Source organism: Phoca vitulina, unplaced genomic scaffold, assembly GCF_004348235.1.
Source record: "Phoca vitulina isolate PV1807 unplaced genomic scaffold, GSC_HSeal_1.0 scaffold20, whole genome shotgun sequence".
Taxonomy (NCBI): domain Eukaryota; kingdom Metazoa; phylum Chordata; class Mammalia; order Carnivora; family Phocidae; genus Phoca; species Phoca vitulina.
In genome coordinates, this window is record NW_022589723.1 from 11,852,092 (window position 1) to 11,868,759 (window position 16,668).

Consider the following 16,668-nt stretch of genomic DNA (forward strand, 5'->3'; position numbering starts at 1 on the left):
TCCATCCAGCACCCCTCCCAGCCCTCCCTCACAGGGGATGCAGCTTGTTGACAGACTCATCCTCGTGGGTTCTCTGCAGGTCAAGTAGTATCTTCCGCAACAGTGGAAGACAGAAGCCCACAGCAATTTCCAGTTTCTCCTCCCGACTGATCCCGTACTCCTAGGGGCCACAGGCCAGGAAAAAGTACTTCAGTGAATCTTGTTTACCTCTTGCCTCATACTCCAAGGCCCAAGATGATGTTTTTCTTCACCTCAGGTCTAGGGTTTCTCTCATATCCACCACATTCCCCCTCTCCAGGTTTCTCCTCAGTTAGCCTCTTGCACTTAATCAGAGCCAGAGAATTATAGCAACTCAACTTATTTTTTCTCTAAGTTTCCTTCCCCTGCTTTCCACACCATCCCTCCTTTCTGCTTTTCTTCCCTTCCTTTCCCAGTGCCCATCCCCCTAGGCTATGAGACACACCTGGGGAATGACCACATCAGCCAATGCCTTAGAGAGACGTAGCAACTCTGCTGTGCCTTGAAGTCCCAGACTCCCATTGTGCTGCACATCATACTTCACACAGTCATAGATGTCAGGGATCTTACTGATATCATAGCGCCCACTCTTCTGTCGAAAGTCACGCTCCAGTTTGCTCCAACGCTGTAGCATGAGCTCTAGTGTCTCACTGTGGTAGAGTTGCAGGTCTGGAAGGAAGATGGACAGTCAGAAAGAGCCAAAGATTTTATCTCTAACAAAAGACGCTAACAAATTTGCAGTAGAATCAGAGGGATGAGAATGCCTTGTCTCATACATTTAGGAGAGGACACAGGAGTGCCTGAGGAACCCATCCATACCAGAAACCTTGAAGGGAAGATAGTACTATTCATACCTACCTACAGACTTGGGGTCCTGCATCCGTTCCCGGATCTGGTAAGTGAGGTTTTCAATCAGGGCAAATACCTGATCACAGACCTTCACAGGATTCTGGATGACAGCCATGGAGTTGAGGAGGGAAGTGCTTCCAGTGGGAGCCAGCTATGGGGAACAGGGAGATGAAAAGCAAGATAGGCTCTGTGCCAATTGCCCAGAATCCTGCGAGCTTATTACAGAAACTACCTGCAAGTAAGATCTGGTTGTAGGCTCACTCCGATGAGGATTCTTAGGCTACAGGGCATACTATCAGTTCTAGGATGAGGGGACTGCTCTAACACACAGTCATCTAAGAAGGGTTGAGGGTAAAAGTCTTGGAATCCAGAGGAAATAAAATAGACCTAGGTTCTTTTTTTTTTTTTAAGAGAGGGTTGGGAAGGGCCAGAGGGAGAGAGTCTTCAGCAGGCTCCATGTCCAGCACAGGCACCCCCTATATGTATTTTAGAACCCTCAATAAAAGAACCTAGGTCAGGGCACCTGGGTGGCTCAGTTGGTTGAGCATCCGACTCCTGGTTCTGGCTTGGGTCGCGGTCTTGGGGTGGTGAGATTGAGTCCCACGTTGAGCTCTGCGCTGGGCCATGGAGCCTGCTTGGGATTCTCTCTCTATCTTTACCTCCCTCTGCTCATGCACTCTTGCTCTCCATCCCCCCCTTCTCTCAAATAAATAAAATCTTTAAAAAAATAAAATAAAAATAAATAAATAAAATACACATGGAAAATACTGGGGAGGGGCGCCTGGCTGGCTCAGTCAGTTAAGCATCTGACTCTTAAATTCAGCTCAGGTCATGATCTCAGGGTCCTGAGATGGAGCCCCGCATTGGGCTCTGCACTGAGCGTGGAGCCTGCTTGAGATTCTCTCTCTGCTCTCCCTCAGCCCCAGCCCCCCACCCTGCTTGCATGCGCTCTCTTTCTCTCTAAAAAAAAAAAAAAAAAGAAAAAGAAAAAAGAAGAAAGAAAAGAAAATGCTGGGGAATAAAGATTAAACCAAAACCCTTCAAAATCCCCACAGAATGTTTCATGAGTGGGTAACAGAGATAACAAAATCTTATTCCTCCTAACAAAATGCTAGCTTGACCTAGAGCAGAGGTCCTGCCTCAGAGCTAGGTTCCAGCTCAAGCTTTCAGGACAGTGACAGTCAATGAAGAATGGGGAAGGGAAAAGAGGGCTGTGGGTGGAATGCACACATTCAATTAGGTCCTTTTTGCTAGCAAAAAGAAGCAAGGGAGAAAGAAAAAGTACTTTATTTAAAAAAAAATTTTTTTTTTTTTAAGATTGTTTATTTATTTGACAGAGAGAGACACAGCGAGAGAGAGAACACAAGCAGGGGGAGTGAGAGAGGGAGAAGCAGGCTTCTCACAGAGCAGGGAGCCCGATGCGGGGCTCGATCCCAGGACCCTGGGACCATGGCCTGAGCCGAAGGCAGACGCTTAACGACTGAGCCACCCAGGTGCCCCAGAAAAAGTACTTTAGCTTTTTTAATTTGACATTGAGCAATGGATTGGGACATAAGAGAGCAAGATCCTGCCCTTATCAAGTCTTGCTCAGAGAAAAACACAAAAAATGGACATTCTCCAGGCAATGTGCACAGCTACTTAGCTCACTGAAGAACCTATCAGAAATGGTTACACAATACTCTGAATATACTTAATGCAACTGAATTGTATGCTTAAAAATGATTCAAGTGGGGGGCACCCCACTGGCTCAGTCAAAGAGCATGCAACTCTTGATCTCGAGGTTGTGAGTTCAAGCCCCATGTTGGGTGTAGAGATTACTTAAAAATAATTTAAAAAAAAAAATCTTTAAAAAAAATGATTCAAGTGGTACTACAATTTAAAAAAATTGTTTTTCTTTAAAAAAGAACTCATCAGGGGCGCCTGGGTGGCTCAGTCGTTAAGCGTCTGCCTTCGGCTCAGGTCATGATCCCAGGGTCCTGGGATCGAGTCCCACATCGGGCTCCCTGTTTGGCGGGAAGCCTGCTTCTCCCTCTCCCACTCCCCCTGCTTGTGTTCCTGCTCTCGCTATCTCTCTCTCTGTCAAATAAATAAATAAAATCTTTAAAAAAAATAAAATAAAATAAAAAATAAAAAAAATAAAAATAAAAAAGAACTCATCAGAAATGAGCTACCAGTGGTAGGATGGTATAAAATCACCGTCTGGCAAATGATCTCCAGTCAATCATGGCAGGATACATAGGAAAAAAAGATGACCCTGGGGAATGGCATCCACTGTGATTAATACTGTGAGGCAGTACACTATGGTGGCCAACAGCCTGGGCTCTCAGGTGAGACACCTTGGGTTCATACTAGCTGGGTGTCCTTGGAAAGGTCGCCTAAATTCTTCTGAGCCTAGATTTTCTCATCTGTAAAATGGGAGAAAAGTAGTACAGGTCCACGGTTCTTATGATGGGTTAAATATGGTCATTAATTCTCTGTCACCTTCCCCTTGCCTAGAATCTGCACTGGCCCTGTGACTGCTTAACCAATAAACAACAACAACAATAACAACAAAACCACAAAGTTACATTGCATTAACTAATTCTGGGCCTACACTTTAAGAGTTTAGAAGGGGGGTACCTGGCTGGCTCAGTTGGTGGGGCACACAGCTCTTGATTTCGGGGTTGTGAGTTCAAGCCCCACATTTGTTGTAGAGATTACTTAAAAATAAAATATATTTTAAAATTTATTTGAGAGAAAGAGCATGAGCAGGAGGGGCAGATGGAGAGGGAGAGAGAATCTCAAGCAGACTCCCCAGTGAGTGTGGAGCCTGACGTGGGGCTCGATCTCACAACCCTGAGATCACAACCTTAAAAATAGGGGCACCTGGATGGCACAGTTGGTTAAGTGTCTGACTTTTGGTTCTGGCTGGGTCATGATCTCAGGGTTGTGAGATTAAGCTCTGAGTTGTGGTCCACATTCAGCGCAGAGTCAGCTTAAAAGACTCTCTCTCCCTCTCCCTCTGCCCCTCCCCCGAAGTGTGTGTGCATGTGCGCTCTCTCTCTCAAATAAAGAAATACAATTTTAAAAGTAATAATAAAAAAATAAAATCTTAAAAAAAAAAAACAGCTTGGAAGCTTCTGTTTTTGGGGTGTCCTAAGCTACCATTTAAGAAGTCTGGCTACAATGCTAAGAAACCACATGGAGAAAACATGTGGAGAGGAGAGGCTCTAAGATTACAGGGAGAGCAAGAAGAAGGAGAAAGCCCAGCCATCTCAGCAACCCAGTCGAGCCTTCAGATGGTTTCAGCCCCAAAACCTGGCCAGTATCTGGGCAATTTTAGGAGACAGCCCAGTCAAGACCAGCTGAGCCTAGAACTATGAGTAAGATAACAGAATGGATATCATTTTAAGTCACTGAGTTTTGGGGTAGTTTTTTATGCATCAATAGATAACTGAAACATTATTTCATTCAGAATCCTTGGGACCTGCTGAGTTTTGGAACTGAGACTTTTTCAGACTTTAGGAAGCTAATATAGTACATATGCCACATGTTATATAGTATCTCCAACAGGGCTTAGGGCATAACTAAACACATTTACACTTCTGCAGCACAATATATGACGATTCACACTAAACAAAATAAATACGAATTAGAAATAGTCTTATCATGTCAGGTTTTGCTACCAAATGAATCTTGGTGCCAAATCTTTTTTGCTTTTGAAACTGTGGATAAGAGATTATAGACCCATACTTACCTCAAAGGGTAAGGATTAAATGAGATAATGTATGGAAAGCAGTGCCTACCATGTAGTAAGCACCATTACTGATCACTATTATTTAGAAATCTAGGAATTTGGGATGGGGGTATGTTGGGCACAAAAATAGGGAGAGCCTGACCTGATCGTAATCCTCAGGACCAAAAGGGGCATCCTGCTGCAAAATATGGTGCAGTCGAGCCTTCACCCGATGCTGGCAGCTGCTCAAGGAATCGCCATCACTGTCCAGGAGCCCATTCATGTTGGCACTCTTCACCATTTGTACCAAAATGGGTGTTAGCTCTCCTTCTAGAGCCAGAAGGCCCTGGAGAGGAAGCACAACATCTATTAGTTTTCCTTCCAGTCTACGTCCTCTAGGCCTACGCGGTCCCAGAGATCAAATGGGAGCTGGCTTGGAGAGGAGAGGTATAGGTCAAGGGGCCTACCCCCACTAATTATTCTCAGCTCATTCTCAGTAGTACAGAATGGGTCAGACACAAGCAGAAACTTCTCTGAGTCAGCACATAAATATCCTGACATTTTCCAACTAGTTCTCCAAACTCTCGGTTTCTCTACCTAACGGAAGCTGGGACTGTGGGAGAACTGTAAGTGTGCACCTTGGCAAAGGCTGCAGCAGTCATTTGGACACGGCCCTCATCAGAGGCATAGATCTTGAGATCGTGGCGGAAAGTGCTATGGAGACGAAGCAGCCCACAACCGGGGAAGCCAGCATAATCACCTGGGGGTAAAGGGGAGGAACAGGAATGGACTGCTATAAATACCCACATGGAAGGAAGAATGCTCTTTCCCCCATTAACTTCCCCATTGCCTCTAACTGTTCATTCCCCCAACTTATTCTCTAATCATCTTATCCAAGCCCTGCTAGTTACCTCCAAAATACTCACCCTGTCCTCCAGGGTACATGCAGCGAAAAGCTCGCCCCAGCTCCTCAGCCTGAACACGGCCAGCAGGAGTTAGTTCTCCACCCCACTTCAGTACTAGCAACAGAGATGGGGCCAGGGCCTCCTGCTGTGGGTCTGCAGGAATAAGGGGCAGTGAATAGGTCTCATCTAAGGAAAATAGTGAGGACATCTAAATGTCAGGTCTTCTGAGGAGCCCAGAAAGGTGATTTAAGGTAGAGGTCATCTAAAGGTTTAAGAATAAGAGACCTGAATGGTAATGGGAAGGGGGTATTATATCTTACCTTGCCCCTCATTAGTAGCTTTTACTCCATGAGGGTAGTAAGTCAACTGCACCTTCCGGTTGATGCCAGAGAAATGACCATACCTGTAGGATAAACTCACAGTTTACTTTTTACCCCAGCACTCAGTTCTCACTGTCATTGGCTCCCCTTTCCTATCCCCTTTCTCACATCTCCAGCACAGACTTCAGCTGCTCTAGTTTCCCAGTCTTCTCCTCGATCTCACCACCTGGTTCTTTCTCCAGTTCAGCCAATAACAGCCTTGTGATATCCAGCACCTCCTAGAGGAAATAACAGGATATCCATACAGGAGGCCAAGTCCTGACAAGTTACCCTTTCATCCTGGCCTCTCATTGAGGCCCCCAATCCTATTTTCTCTAACTTTCCCATAGCACTGCTCCTCCCAGCCAGATTCCACATGTTACCTGTAGCTGCTCGGGCCGCTTCAGTTTTAATTTACCCGTCTTGTAGCCACCATGTTTTTCAAATAGACTGAAAAACCTGAAGAAATAAGGAAAAGCTTCAGTATGGGGTAAGACCGTTAAAACCTTGGGGAGCTGCCCCATCCCCATCTCCCTCACAAAAACCTGTCTAAATTAGGACATTCTTCCTACCTTGGATGTGTCACCTCCATCTTCATTTTCTGTTTGGGGGTACGATCCCCATGACGGATAATTGCAATGACACAACGAAGTTCCATCCTAAGATAGAGAATGTTGTTAGAGCCTCTCCTTCCCACACCAACTCCCATCATTTCATCTTATTTGACATGTCAAAGAACAGAGGAAAAACTTCTGAGATTAGGCAAATAGGTAGGGTCAAGGAAAATGCCTGGAAGATACCCAGGCTCCACTAGTCAGATGGTATAGGGTCAGAAAGTAACCACTGGTCTGACTCAGGTGCCTTAAGTAGGTTACTCCAGATTTTATACTTTTGCTCACATAGTGCCAGATGTCGTAGGGACAATGGGAATGTCCTCAGCCTCTGTGGGGATGGACCATGGGATCTGGAACTGTGGAGCAAGCTCCCGCATGATGGTGTTCCTAGAAGAAACATGAAGAACTGTATGAAAATGAATGAACCAGAACCACACATGTGAATAAAGCTCACAAAAACTAGCAAGTTGTAGAAGAATACATTATATAAAGTCTAAAAACATGCCCCCCCAAAAAACGCATAGATGTAGTAAAAGTATTAACAAATGCATGGGAATGACAGGGGCGCCTGGGTGGCTCAGTTGATTAAGTCCCACACTTGGTTTCAGCTCAGGTCATGATGTCATGGGTCTTGAGACTGAGCCCCACATCAGGCTCTGCTCAGTGGGGAGTCTGCTTGAGATTCTCTCCCTCTGCCCCTTCCCCCACTTTCTCTCGAGTGCACATTCTGTCTCTCTAAAATAAATAAATCTTTAAAAAAAATGCATGGGAATGACAAACACCAAATTAAGGATTGTCGTTATCTCTGGGTGGGAGGGAAAGGGATGTAATTAGCAAGGGGTGGGTAGGGGCCTCACTATATTCTTTTTTTTTTTTTTTTAAGATCTATTTATTTATTTTAGAGACAGAGAATGTGAGTGTGGAGAGGGGCAGAGGAAGAGGGAGAGGGAGAATCCTTAAGCAGACTCCCCACTGAGTGTGGAGCCGGACACAGGGCTTGATCCCTGGACCCTGAGATCATGACCTGAGCAGAAATCAAGAGTCAGCCACTTAACCAACTGAGCCACCCAGGAGCCCCAATTCTTAATATTCTATTTCTAAAGCTTGACGGTGAATACATGAATACTCACCATATGCATCATTCTTTCCACATTTTTAAATATCATGTGGTGAATTTTTTTAAAAGAAAAGTTTTAAAATAGTATATGTTTAGTACAATAAATATAATTTGTTTATATATGGTAGAAGAAGACATAATGGTATATATAAAACTGTTAACAGAGTGCAGCGTTAGGAAGGCAAGAGGGCTAAGGAGCTCTTTTTCTATTTTCCTTTTTCACTCTTAAATCCTTTTTTACACTACTTAAAATAAAGCAAAAGCTTTCTAACTTTCTTCTCTAAGCCCATTCTGCCCAGTCCAGACCACTGTGTCTCTTACCCCAGAATCTTAGCACAGTCGTCATAGTATTTCATCGAATTCTTGACAAAACTGAAGCCATTGACATCACACACAAAGGAGTGACCATTGGCACGAAGAAGGTCAAAACCACAAACTGTTTGCTGCAGTGGAAAGAGGCAAGATGAGAACAAGAGAGCCACTCTTTCTTCCCAGACCCCTGCTCCTGTCCCGTACCCTCACTCCACAGCACCACCCACCATGGGCCCTCCTCCACCTTAAAAGCTACGCAGACTTTCCTGGCCACCAGCTTTTCCATGGCAGTCAGCATGACTGGATATCGAATCTCTTTCCCTTCACTGTCTCGTTCGACCTTCCCATCCAGAGCCGGAGATTTTCTGGCTTCAGCATGGGCATAATCGGGCCCCACTGTATATACCTGCAGGTACATAGCATCACTGAGTATGCCCACTGCTCATCCTGTATATGAGAAGATAATATGAGCACTAGGTCTGTAAACTAGTTTCAGAGTAAAAACAAAAACAAAAACAAAAAAACCCTGAGTATAAAGAACAAGGAGACTGACATTTTTCTTACTGAGTCCCACTGAAGTATCCTTATGAAGGTTTCTCTTTGGGCCTCCAGAGCTATTACCTAGTCCTCGTTGAGAAATAACTTACCAACATTATACCATTTTCCACGCTACACTTGCCCTTGCTCTGATAGTACAATGTAAAGGTCTACTTCTCTCAATATCTTCACCTGAATATGAAAGCAAATCACATTCATGCTTTATTTTCTATGACTCTCTCCATACACTTCCACTTGCTTCCCATGCACCCCATCCCACCCAGACATTTATGACCACTTAAATCCCTATATCCACCATAACCTTGACATCTGTGCCATCTGTTGGCATAAACTCCTCATAGATGTACGATCCTGTCTTTCGGACACTGCTCTCGGGAGAGTAAACGCTGCTTCGGCTGCCAATCTTCAGGAAGAAAAAGAAGGAAAAAACGTTGCCTCCACATTATCCCCAAATCTTCCAGCTTCCCTCCCCACAACCTCATTCTTGTCCTTCAATCTATCTGACTTCCCCAAATGCTCAAATGTCTCCCATACCTTACGGAAGAGGCGCTGACTTCCTCCTCCAGCTGAACTGGGGTAGTAGATGTAAACATTATGGTCCTCTGCACTCACTGGCTTCTCCACAAAGGGCTTGGGAAAGACAGCTCCATTTACCTCTACCTGGTCTTCACCTTCTATGAGGTTGCATTCTGAAAGACAGGTATGTGGTCATTTCCAGGGTTGAGAATTGTAGAATACTTCCAACTCCCATTTCCCTGAGTTTTAATCTCCATAACCCCCAAATTTCTATGACCTATCTTAGTAATAGATATGGTAATATCTATATGGTATATAAATATAGTAGAATCTACCTAAGAGGTCCAAGGCTCTGTTCGAGGACCCATAGTTCTAACTCTACCCATAATCCAATAACCAAAGGCTCACTGAGATAAGTAGTACATGGAGATGTCTAGAGAATGGACAACTGGGCTAAGTCACAGAAAGCAAGGACAGGACTGGACAAAGCCAGGTACTCACCCTCAGGCCGGGCAGGGTCACGGTTGAGCACAGCATATCGAGGCAGATCAATACCCTCCTCCTGCAGGATCCGGTACACCTCCCTCCTGTTGCCCCCAAATAAATTAGCTGGGAGAGGTGGGAGACAGTGACCAAGGGAAGAGGCTAGGGATTTCATTTGCTCAGGAACTGGTAGATATCAGGGTATAGAACTCGAGAGGGCATGTTACAAAAATTAAGCATGTTTATTTGATCCTCCCAGAGTGGGCTCCATAAATAGGCATGATCTCCGGGCTACCCATCCCACCAATCAACAGAAAGCTATACCTATCCTGGATGTAATACTGCATAGCCAGGTCATTGATAAGAAAGGGGTTTCGAAGCTTGGAGTAAGCAACCGCTTTGTCCAGAGGAAATCCTGGGATAGAGAAAGGAAATAGATCAAAGTAAAAACGTGAAAGAGAGTGAGAAAATGGCAAGAGAAATAGAGAGATGTATTAAAGCTAAAGTTGCCACTAAGCTCCTCTACCCATCCAACCCATCACTTATCCTTCTGCCCAACTTCCCAAGTCTAGAATATCCATCAGGAAAAAGTGAAAAAGATATTTTTAGGGTCCTTCCAGAGACACACAATTCTGTCAGAGATCCTAAGAGCCTTAGATCCTGAGGTTTGAATGTGGCCTTTAAACCACCTCCAGCAACTCTTCCATGATACAGGGAAAGCAAACCCCCCTGCACTGTTCTCCAGTGTGTCAGGAAGAGCTGATGACCTCTGTACTACTTGACAGTAAGAACCTCATTTCCCAGTCCAGCATTCCCAACTCCATTCCCTCCCATTTTCCTTCACAGACTCCAACCTTTGGAGTGGAAAGAGATGAGGCAGTGGCAAGATGGCCAGTTTTCCACAGGTTCGTTGAGGATCACATCTTCTCCCAGAATGATAACAGTTAGGTAGTCAAACCTGCAGAGTCGCTCTAGGATTTGGGTCATTGGCTTGGACTTGGATTTCTTGGTCATGGCACAGATGCCAACAATGATCTGAGGTTCAGGAGGCTATAGAGAAGAAGTGCTGTCAGGAACTTAGGAACTTCCCACCAAGACCATCCCTATTAGGGAACACTGTCTCATCTCCTTTGAGCACAGAGTTTCTTGCCAGGACTTTGGACCTATGGGGAAATGCTGTCTCCTAACTTAGGTCTAGAATGGAGTGCGTGTAGGGATTCCTATTGCCTAAAGAATAGGAGTCTTTCCACAGTAGGAAATGTGTGCTCAGGCAGAAGAGCCAGAGAACCAATAACCATGACACAACAGGACGAGGGCATAATGGCAGGGGATTCAAAGATAAGTAATTTAACCAATCTCTACTGCCTCTCCACTTAATCAGGATAGGGCTTCTTTATGACAGGAAATCTATGCATTTAGAAAGAGCAGAGAAGTGTCTCCAACCAATGGAATCTCAACTCTCTATGAAAGGGGTCCCAACACCAAGTTACATTATTTTCCTTAGTCTTACCACTTCATCCTCCTCATCCTCAAGGAGCTCGCTGTCACTCTCTTCTGTCCTCATGCCTATTCCACGGGTGCCCAGCCCCTCATCTCCAGCTCCCAGGAAGAAGTGGGCTGTGGCACTCTCGCCCTCACTGGCCGGCAGTGACCACATCCCCGCCGGAGCACCCACTCATCCCGTTCTGCAATGGAGGGTATCCCATTAGCTCAGAATCCAAAATCCATGGCAGTGGTGGGGATGGGGCATGGGGAATGATAAAATAAAGAGGGAACCACAAGGAGACTAGGGGAAACAGGAAACAAAACTATGGTAAAAAGGAGCAACGGGAAAAGAGGCACGTGGACTATGACTTGACATGACTAAAGATCCCTAAGAGAAAAGCAAGGTCTCCCTTTTCCTCTCCACTCACCCCACTCCCAACCATGAGACTGGTGAGAGGATAAGTAGGTTAACCCTTACAGCGCTGGCATGTCCCTGATTCTGCCAGCAGGAAACACCATTAACTCCAGCAGCAAGTGGAAAAGGCAGTTCCTCATGGAAGGCTACTGTTGATTCCTACCAGAAGAGAAGATTAGAGTGGCATTTCCAATTTTTGATTCATTCCAAATGTTCCTATCCCTTCACCATCTCCCCACAGTAGTGTTGAACTCAGGGATTTAATTCAAGAGCAGAGGGAAGGAGAGAGCTCAGCTAGCTGCCTTTGACCTTAAGCCCCATCTTCATTCCTACAAAGGATTAACTCAAAAAACATTTATCGAGGGCGCCCTATGTTCTTTTTTTTTTTTTTTTTAAGATTTTATTTATTTGACAGAGAGAGTGAGAGAGCACAAGCAGGGGGAGCAACAGAGGGAGAGGGAGAAGCAGGCTCCCTGCTGAGCAGGAAGCTGTGGGGCCCGATCCCAGAACCCTGGGATCATGACCTGAGCTGAAGGCAGCCGCTTAACCGACTGAGCCATCCAGGCGCCCCGAGGGCACCCTATGTTCTAAGCATTATATCAGAACATTAAAATCCTCTATGCCCCCTGTCCCTCCTTCACGTGCTCCACTTTAAAAGACAAATGCCCAAGTCCAGAAAATCTGTCAAGGAAAGAGGTCTAGTGTTGACTGGGAGGTTGAGGATACAGGCATGCATACAATTGCCTCCAACCCATTCTCAGACCAAAATTTCAGTTTTCTCTCTACCATGTCCTGGTACTACAGACCCAAGTCTGGTCTAGGCCGAGGTCCCTTACACCAGAAGCTACAGCAGGAAAAAGTTCTGTCTAGAGCCATAATCAGTGAGAGCATCTTAAGACTTATACTTGAATCAGAACAATCTGGTAGTTCCATTTCTGCATACATACACCTACTGTAGTGGTTCTTAACTAATTGTGATTATGCTGGTTATCGGACATTTGGTAGGAAGCATTTTTGGTTGTCACAACTGGGAAGGTGCTATTGGCATCTAATGAGTAGAGACCAAGGATGCTGCTTCACAGTTTAAAACGCATAGGATATTCCCCCACAACAAAGAATTATCTAGTCCAAAATGTCAGTAGTGTCGAGGTTGAGAATTTCTGCTATAAAAAACTCTCCCACATAACAAGACATGGGCAAAGATGTTCATAACCTCACTGCTGGTAATGGGAAGAACTGAAAACTCAGAGGTCACAAGAAGAATGGATAAATACACTGTAGTACATACAAATGATAAACAGCGATTTTTAAAAATGAATCAAAGATTTAACAATATGGACAATTTCCAAATGCAAACTGCAGAAATACACATGCAGTACAATTCAGTTTGCATAAGTAAAAAATATTACATGTATTTATGACTGTATACATAATTAGTAAAAGTCTAAAAATATGGACTGGAAAGAAAGACATTAAAGTCATGATAGTGGTTACCTCTGAGAGGGGAAAATGGAACTGAGAAGGATCTGAGTGGAACTTTCCAACCTTATCTGTAATGTTTATTTCAATTTTTAAAAAAAATCTAAAGCAAATACACAAAAGGTTAACATTTGTTAATACTAAAGTGCAGGAATATGGGTATGCTGCTTTTTTCCAAAAATAAAATTGAGTCATCCAGCAGCGATTTTTCACATTCTCCAAAAGTTCTCAGAAATACTAACCAATGACTCTAATGAAAGCCAGAAACACCTTAAGTAAACGGATTTCGTCTTACAGACTTTTTAAATGGTCTCCAACAATTATTTTGTATTTTTATTTAAAACCCTTCCATTGCAAGTGGGATTTGCACCTTTAATTAGAAAGAGCTAACCTTTATGCAGCCCTTAACCTTTCTAGTCTTTACCATCTGCTTGTCTCCACTGGTCAACCACAACACGCTCCTTAGACTTAACATTTCCAGTTGTCAGGGCGCCTGGGTGGCTCAGTCAGTTAAGCGTCTGCCTTCGGCTCAGTCATGATCCTGGGGTCCTGGGATTGAGGCCCAGTTGGGCTCCCTGCTCAGTGGGGAATCTGCTTCTCCCTCTCCCTCCCCGGCTTGTGCTCTCTCACTCTGACTCAAATAAATAAATAAAATCTTAAAAAAAAAAATTTCCAGTTGTCTATTGCAGATCTTATACATACACTCCCCCTCCTGATTAATAGGCTATTTCTTTGAACTCCTTTTAAGTGACCTGACCCAACGTCCATGATTCGTGGCATTCCCAAGGTCCCCGTATAGTTTAAGCAAGCAGAATTTTCTTGCACCTTTATACCTTATCTGAAGCAGGGGTTTTCTCTCATGTCTAAGATTCCTAACGCTTCACCCTTTTTTCCATTAAGTCCTTCCTGGTTTTCTACTGAACGTATATAGTCATTTTCCTGAAATTCTATTATATAACTTTATAACAGAGGATGGTAATAGAATGCGGAAGAGTCTGTTCACAAATACGGGGCTAAAGAAAGACGGAAAGGCCTAAATTCATACTTAACAAAGCAAAGATAGAAGCCTGACAGAAATAGCTATGATATAAGCCAGGATTTATTTAGATGTACCTCTGAGAGAGGCTGGGATTTGATGTGGTATTCCAAGAGCTATTCCCCAGTTTTCTGTGCCCTTCTCCCCAACCCCCTCTCCTTCAATACTTTGTTGCGAAACAAAAGAAAACTTCTCGCTCTACAAAAGGGCTAAAGGGCAGTCTAACTCCTGCCTGAATCAATGCAAACGGATGGAAAAAAGGGGGGTCAGAGATGGGGAGAAGATAGGTAGGTAGGGAGAGAGGATGGGGCAGACGGGTAATCTCAGAAACACAGATGTTAAATCAGATCTGAAGAGGGGGTAGAAGAGAGGGTAAACTGCGTAACTTTTTTTATCCCTTAGAATTCAGGGTTGTTTGCAGTAGTCCTCGAATTTCCTTAATCACCATGCACTTAACAGAGGGCACCATTAGTGGTGAAGGGGAAACCTCAATACACAGTCCAAGCAGGAATATTTCCAACATAGTAAAACTCCTCAGGCCACCAACACAATCTTCTTCCCACCTAAATTCCCTCTAGATGCAATGCTTACTCCTTCATATGTACCCATATTCTGACACTGATGAATTGTGCTGATGCCCTTGTTTATCAAACCACTCATGCTCCCTTCTTCCCCTAATTTGCTAAAATGACTCTCCACTAACCCCCCCACCACTCACGACACTGCTGCCCCTCCCCCACACTGATCAACTAATCCAATTAATAATCCAACTAATCCTCTCACTTAGTGATTCTCCAGCATTAAGCAGCCCTCCAAACCCGCCGATGAGTCACCACACTTCGTAACATATTTATATCGAACCCTCAATGATCCCCCACAAAGAATGCCTACGATCCATTCCGTCCTTACGCTAGCTCTCTCCAGGGTCCCCTCCTCTCTGCAACAAGCCCAGCCTGCAGCGATCCTCTCCCGCGTCGACTCCATTCCACCCTTCCTCACACAGACCTCCCCACCCTGACCCGCTCCCCTGCTGCCTCCGCTCCTCACGCAGGACTCCCTCTTCCTCCCGCAAATCCTCAAACCCCTCTCTTCTCTTGCTGACCCCCTCCGGTGTCTCTCCTCACACAGCTCCCGGTCACGAATGCCGCCCTCCGATGCGATTCCACCAGCCTTCGCCCGCCCCCGCCTTACTCTCCCTACGCTGACACTGAGGCCTCTTCCCTGGGCCTCTTTCCGAAGCTGCCCCCAGCCGGTACTAAACACTGCCCTCAGCACCACCAGAGCCCACTCTACCCAGCCCACCGCCTCAGATACCGCCCCCAGCCCCCAGCCACTCCCCCACCGCCCCCGGCCCTCGCTCACCCGCCTCTCTGCGTTCGCGCAGCCGAACCTGCCGTCAGCGACACCTGACAGCAGCCCAATCAAAGCGCGGCTTCTCTGCCGTGTCACCAATCAGCGGAGGGCGCGCACCGGCAACAGAGTCAGGCTGCGTTGGCCTGCACTTCTGCGTGGAGGAGGGTGGCCCCTAGCGGCTGTAGGGAGGGAGTGCAACCTGATGCTCCCCTTCCTCCGATTTCTGCGTTGGCACAGCCCAGATGCTTCGTTTAGACAGAGACTTTACAGTGAAACCAAGAGCAGTGAAGAAGCAAGATGCAGAGGAAGAGGTACAATTTGTGCCATTGCACGTCCTTGAGAACAAAACCAGGTTTTCTGTTTGTTTTTTAAAACAAAAGGAGTATGACATACTTAGCCAATAGATGTAGGTTAAAAATGTGAACAGATGTAGAGTAGACTGGAGACGAAAAGAGACAATGAGAAAAACAAATCGGAAAGTTAAGGGAAGGAACAAAGACACTTATTTATGGAGGAGACAACAAAAAGGATGGACATGGAAGACTGGGCAAGATGGTTCCCATCTTCACACTGGGCTTGTTCTTTACCCCTCCCCCAGTCTTGGAACCAGACAAACCTGGGTTTGAATCCTGGCCTTGCCTTTAATAGCTGTGCAGCTTTGGACAAGTCACTGAACTTCCCTCAGCCTCCATTTCTCCGTCTGTAAGAGAGTGGTTTAAAAACCTAATCGGGGTGCCTAGGTGGCTCCATCGGTTAAACGTCTGCCAGGACCGTAGGATCGAGACCCTCATCGGGCTCCCCTGCTCTACAGGAGCCTGCTTCTCCCTCTCCCTGTGCCTCCCACTCCCCCTGCTTGTGCACGTGTGCTCTCTCTCTGTGAAATAAATAAATACAATATTAAAAAAAACCTAATCATAAGGTACTGATTATATGAAAGCATTTTGTATATGTTTGCATTTTTATTCTTTTTTTTAAGATTTTATTTATTTATTTGACAAAGAGAGACACAGCGAGAGCAGGAACACAAGCAGGGGGAGTGGGAGAAGGAGAAGCAGGCTTCCGCCGAGCAGGGAGCCCGATGCGGGGCTCCAAGCGGGGCTCCAAGCGGGGCTCCATGCGGGGCTCCAAGCGGGGCTCCATGCGGGGCTCCATGCGGGGCTCGATGCGGGGCTCGATGCGGGGCTCGATCCGAGGACCCTGAGATCATAACCTGAGCCGAAGGCAGATGCTTAACGACTGAGCCACCCAGGCGCCCCTGCATTTTTATTCTTATCTTTTCATTCTTACTTAGGTTTCCCTGGCCAAGACAATCCCAAGTTCCATGTTTTTCCTCTGCAACTTCCGGGATCCTACCACTTTTCAGTCAGGTGCCTCATTATACTGACCCCAAGACATCCTGAATGAGATAGGGATGATTCTAAGGACCGTCCCTAAGGGAAATAGAATCCTCCTTA

General features: G+C 45.5%; 1 protein-coding gene across 15 annotated transcripts in view; it reads right to left on the bottom strand.

The window, feature by feature from the left end:
- Positions 1-15,309, bottom strand: part of PPIP5K1 (diphosphoinositol pentakisphosphate kinase 1) — a 44,094-nt gene extending 28,785 nt beyond the window's left edge. For 9 of the 15 annotated variants that reach the window (XM_032417267.1, XM_032417265.1, XM_032417262.1 and 6 more), the window contains exons 1-21: positions 15,224-15,309; positions 11,410-11,505; positions 10,957-11,131; positions 10,301-10,496; positions 9,771-9,861; positions 9,465-9,550; positions 8,982-9,136; positions 8,749-8,850; positions 8,134-8,295; positions 7,899-8,020; positions 6,746-6,847; positions 6,419-6,505; positions 6,230-6,305; positions 5,976-6,085; positions 5,808-5,890; positions 5,509-5,640; positions 5,221-5,342; positions 4,746-4,928; positions 877-1,018; positions 464-687; positions 33-160 (exon numbers count right to left, since the gene is read on the bottom strand). In XM_032417267.1, the coding sequence (XP_032273158.1) occupies positions 33-160; positions 464-687; positions 877-1,018; positions 4,746-4,928; positions 5,221-5,342; positions 5,509-5,640; positions 5,808-5,890; positions 5,976-6,085; positions 6,230-6,305; positions 6,419-6,505; positions 6,746-6,847; positions 7,899-8,020; positions 8,134-8,295; positions 8,749-8,850; positions 8,982-9,136; positions 9,465-9,550; positions 9,771-9,861; positions 10,301-10,496; positions 10,957-11,103 (2,450 nt within the window). In that variant the 5' untranslated portion in view covers positions 11,104-11,131; positions 11,410-11,505; positions 15,224-15,309. Of the gene's footprint in view, positions 1-32; positions 161-463; positions 688-876; positions 1,019-4,745; positions 4,929-5,220; positions 5,343-5,508; positions 5,641-5,807; positions 5,891-5,975; positions 6,086-6,229; positions 6,306-6,418; positions 6,506-6,745; positions 6,848-7,898; positions 8,021-8,133; positions 8,296-8,748; positions 8,851-8,981; positions 9,137-9,464; positions 9,551-9,770; positions 9,862-10,300; positions 10,497-10,956; positions 11,132-11,359; positions 11,506-14,770; positions 14,870-14,963; positions 15,137-15,223 lie in introns of those variants that run through there. The other 6 variants (XM_032417266.1, XM_032417263.1, XM_032417256.1 and 3 more) reach the window with 4 other exon arrangements.
- Positions 15,310-16,668: the final 1,359 nt, after the last annotated feature.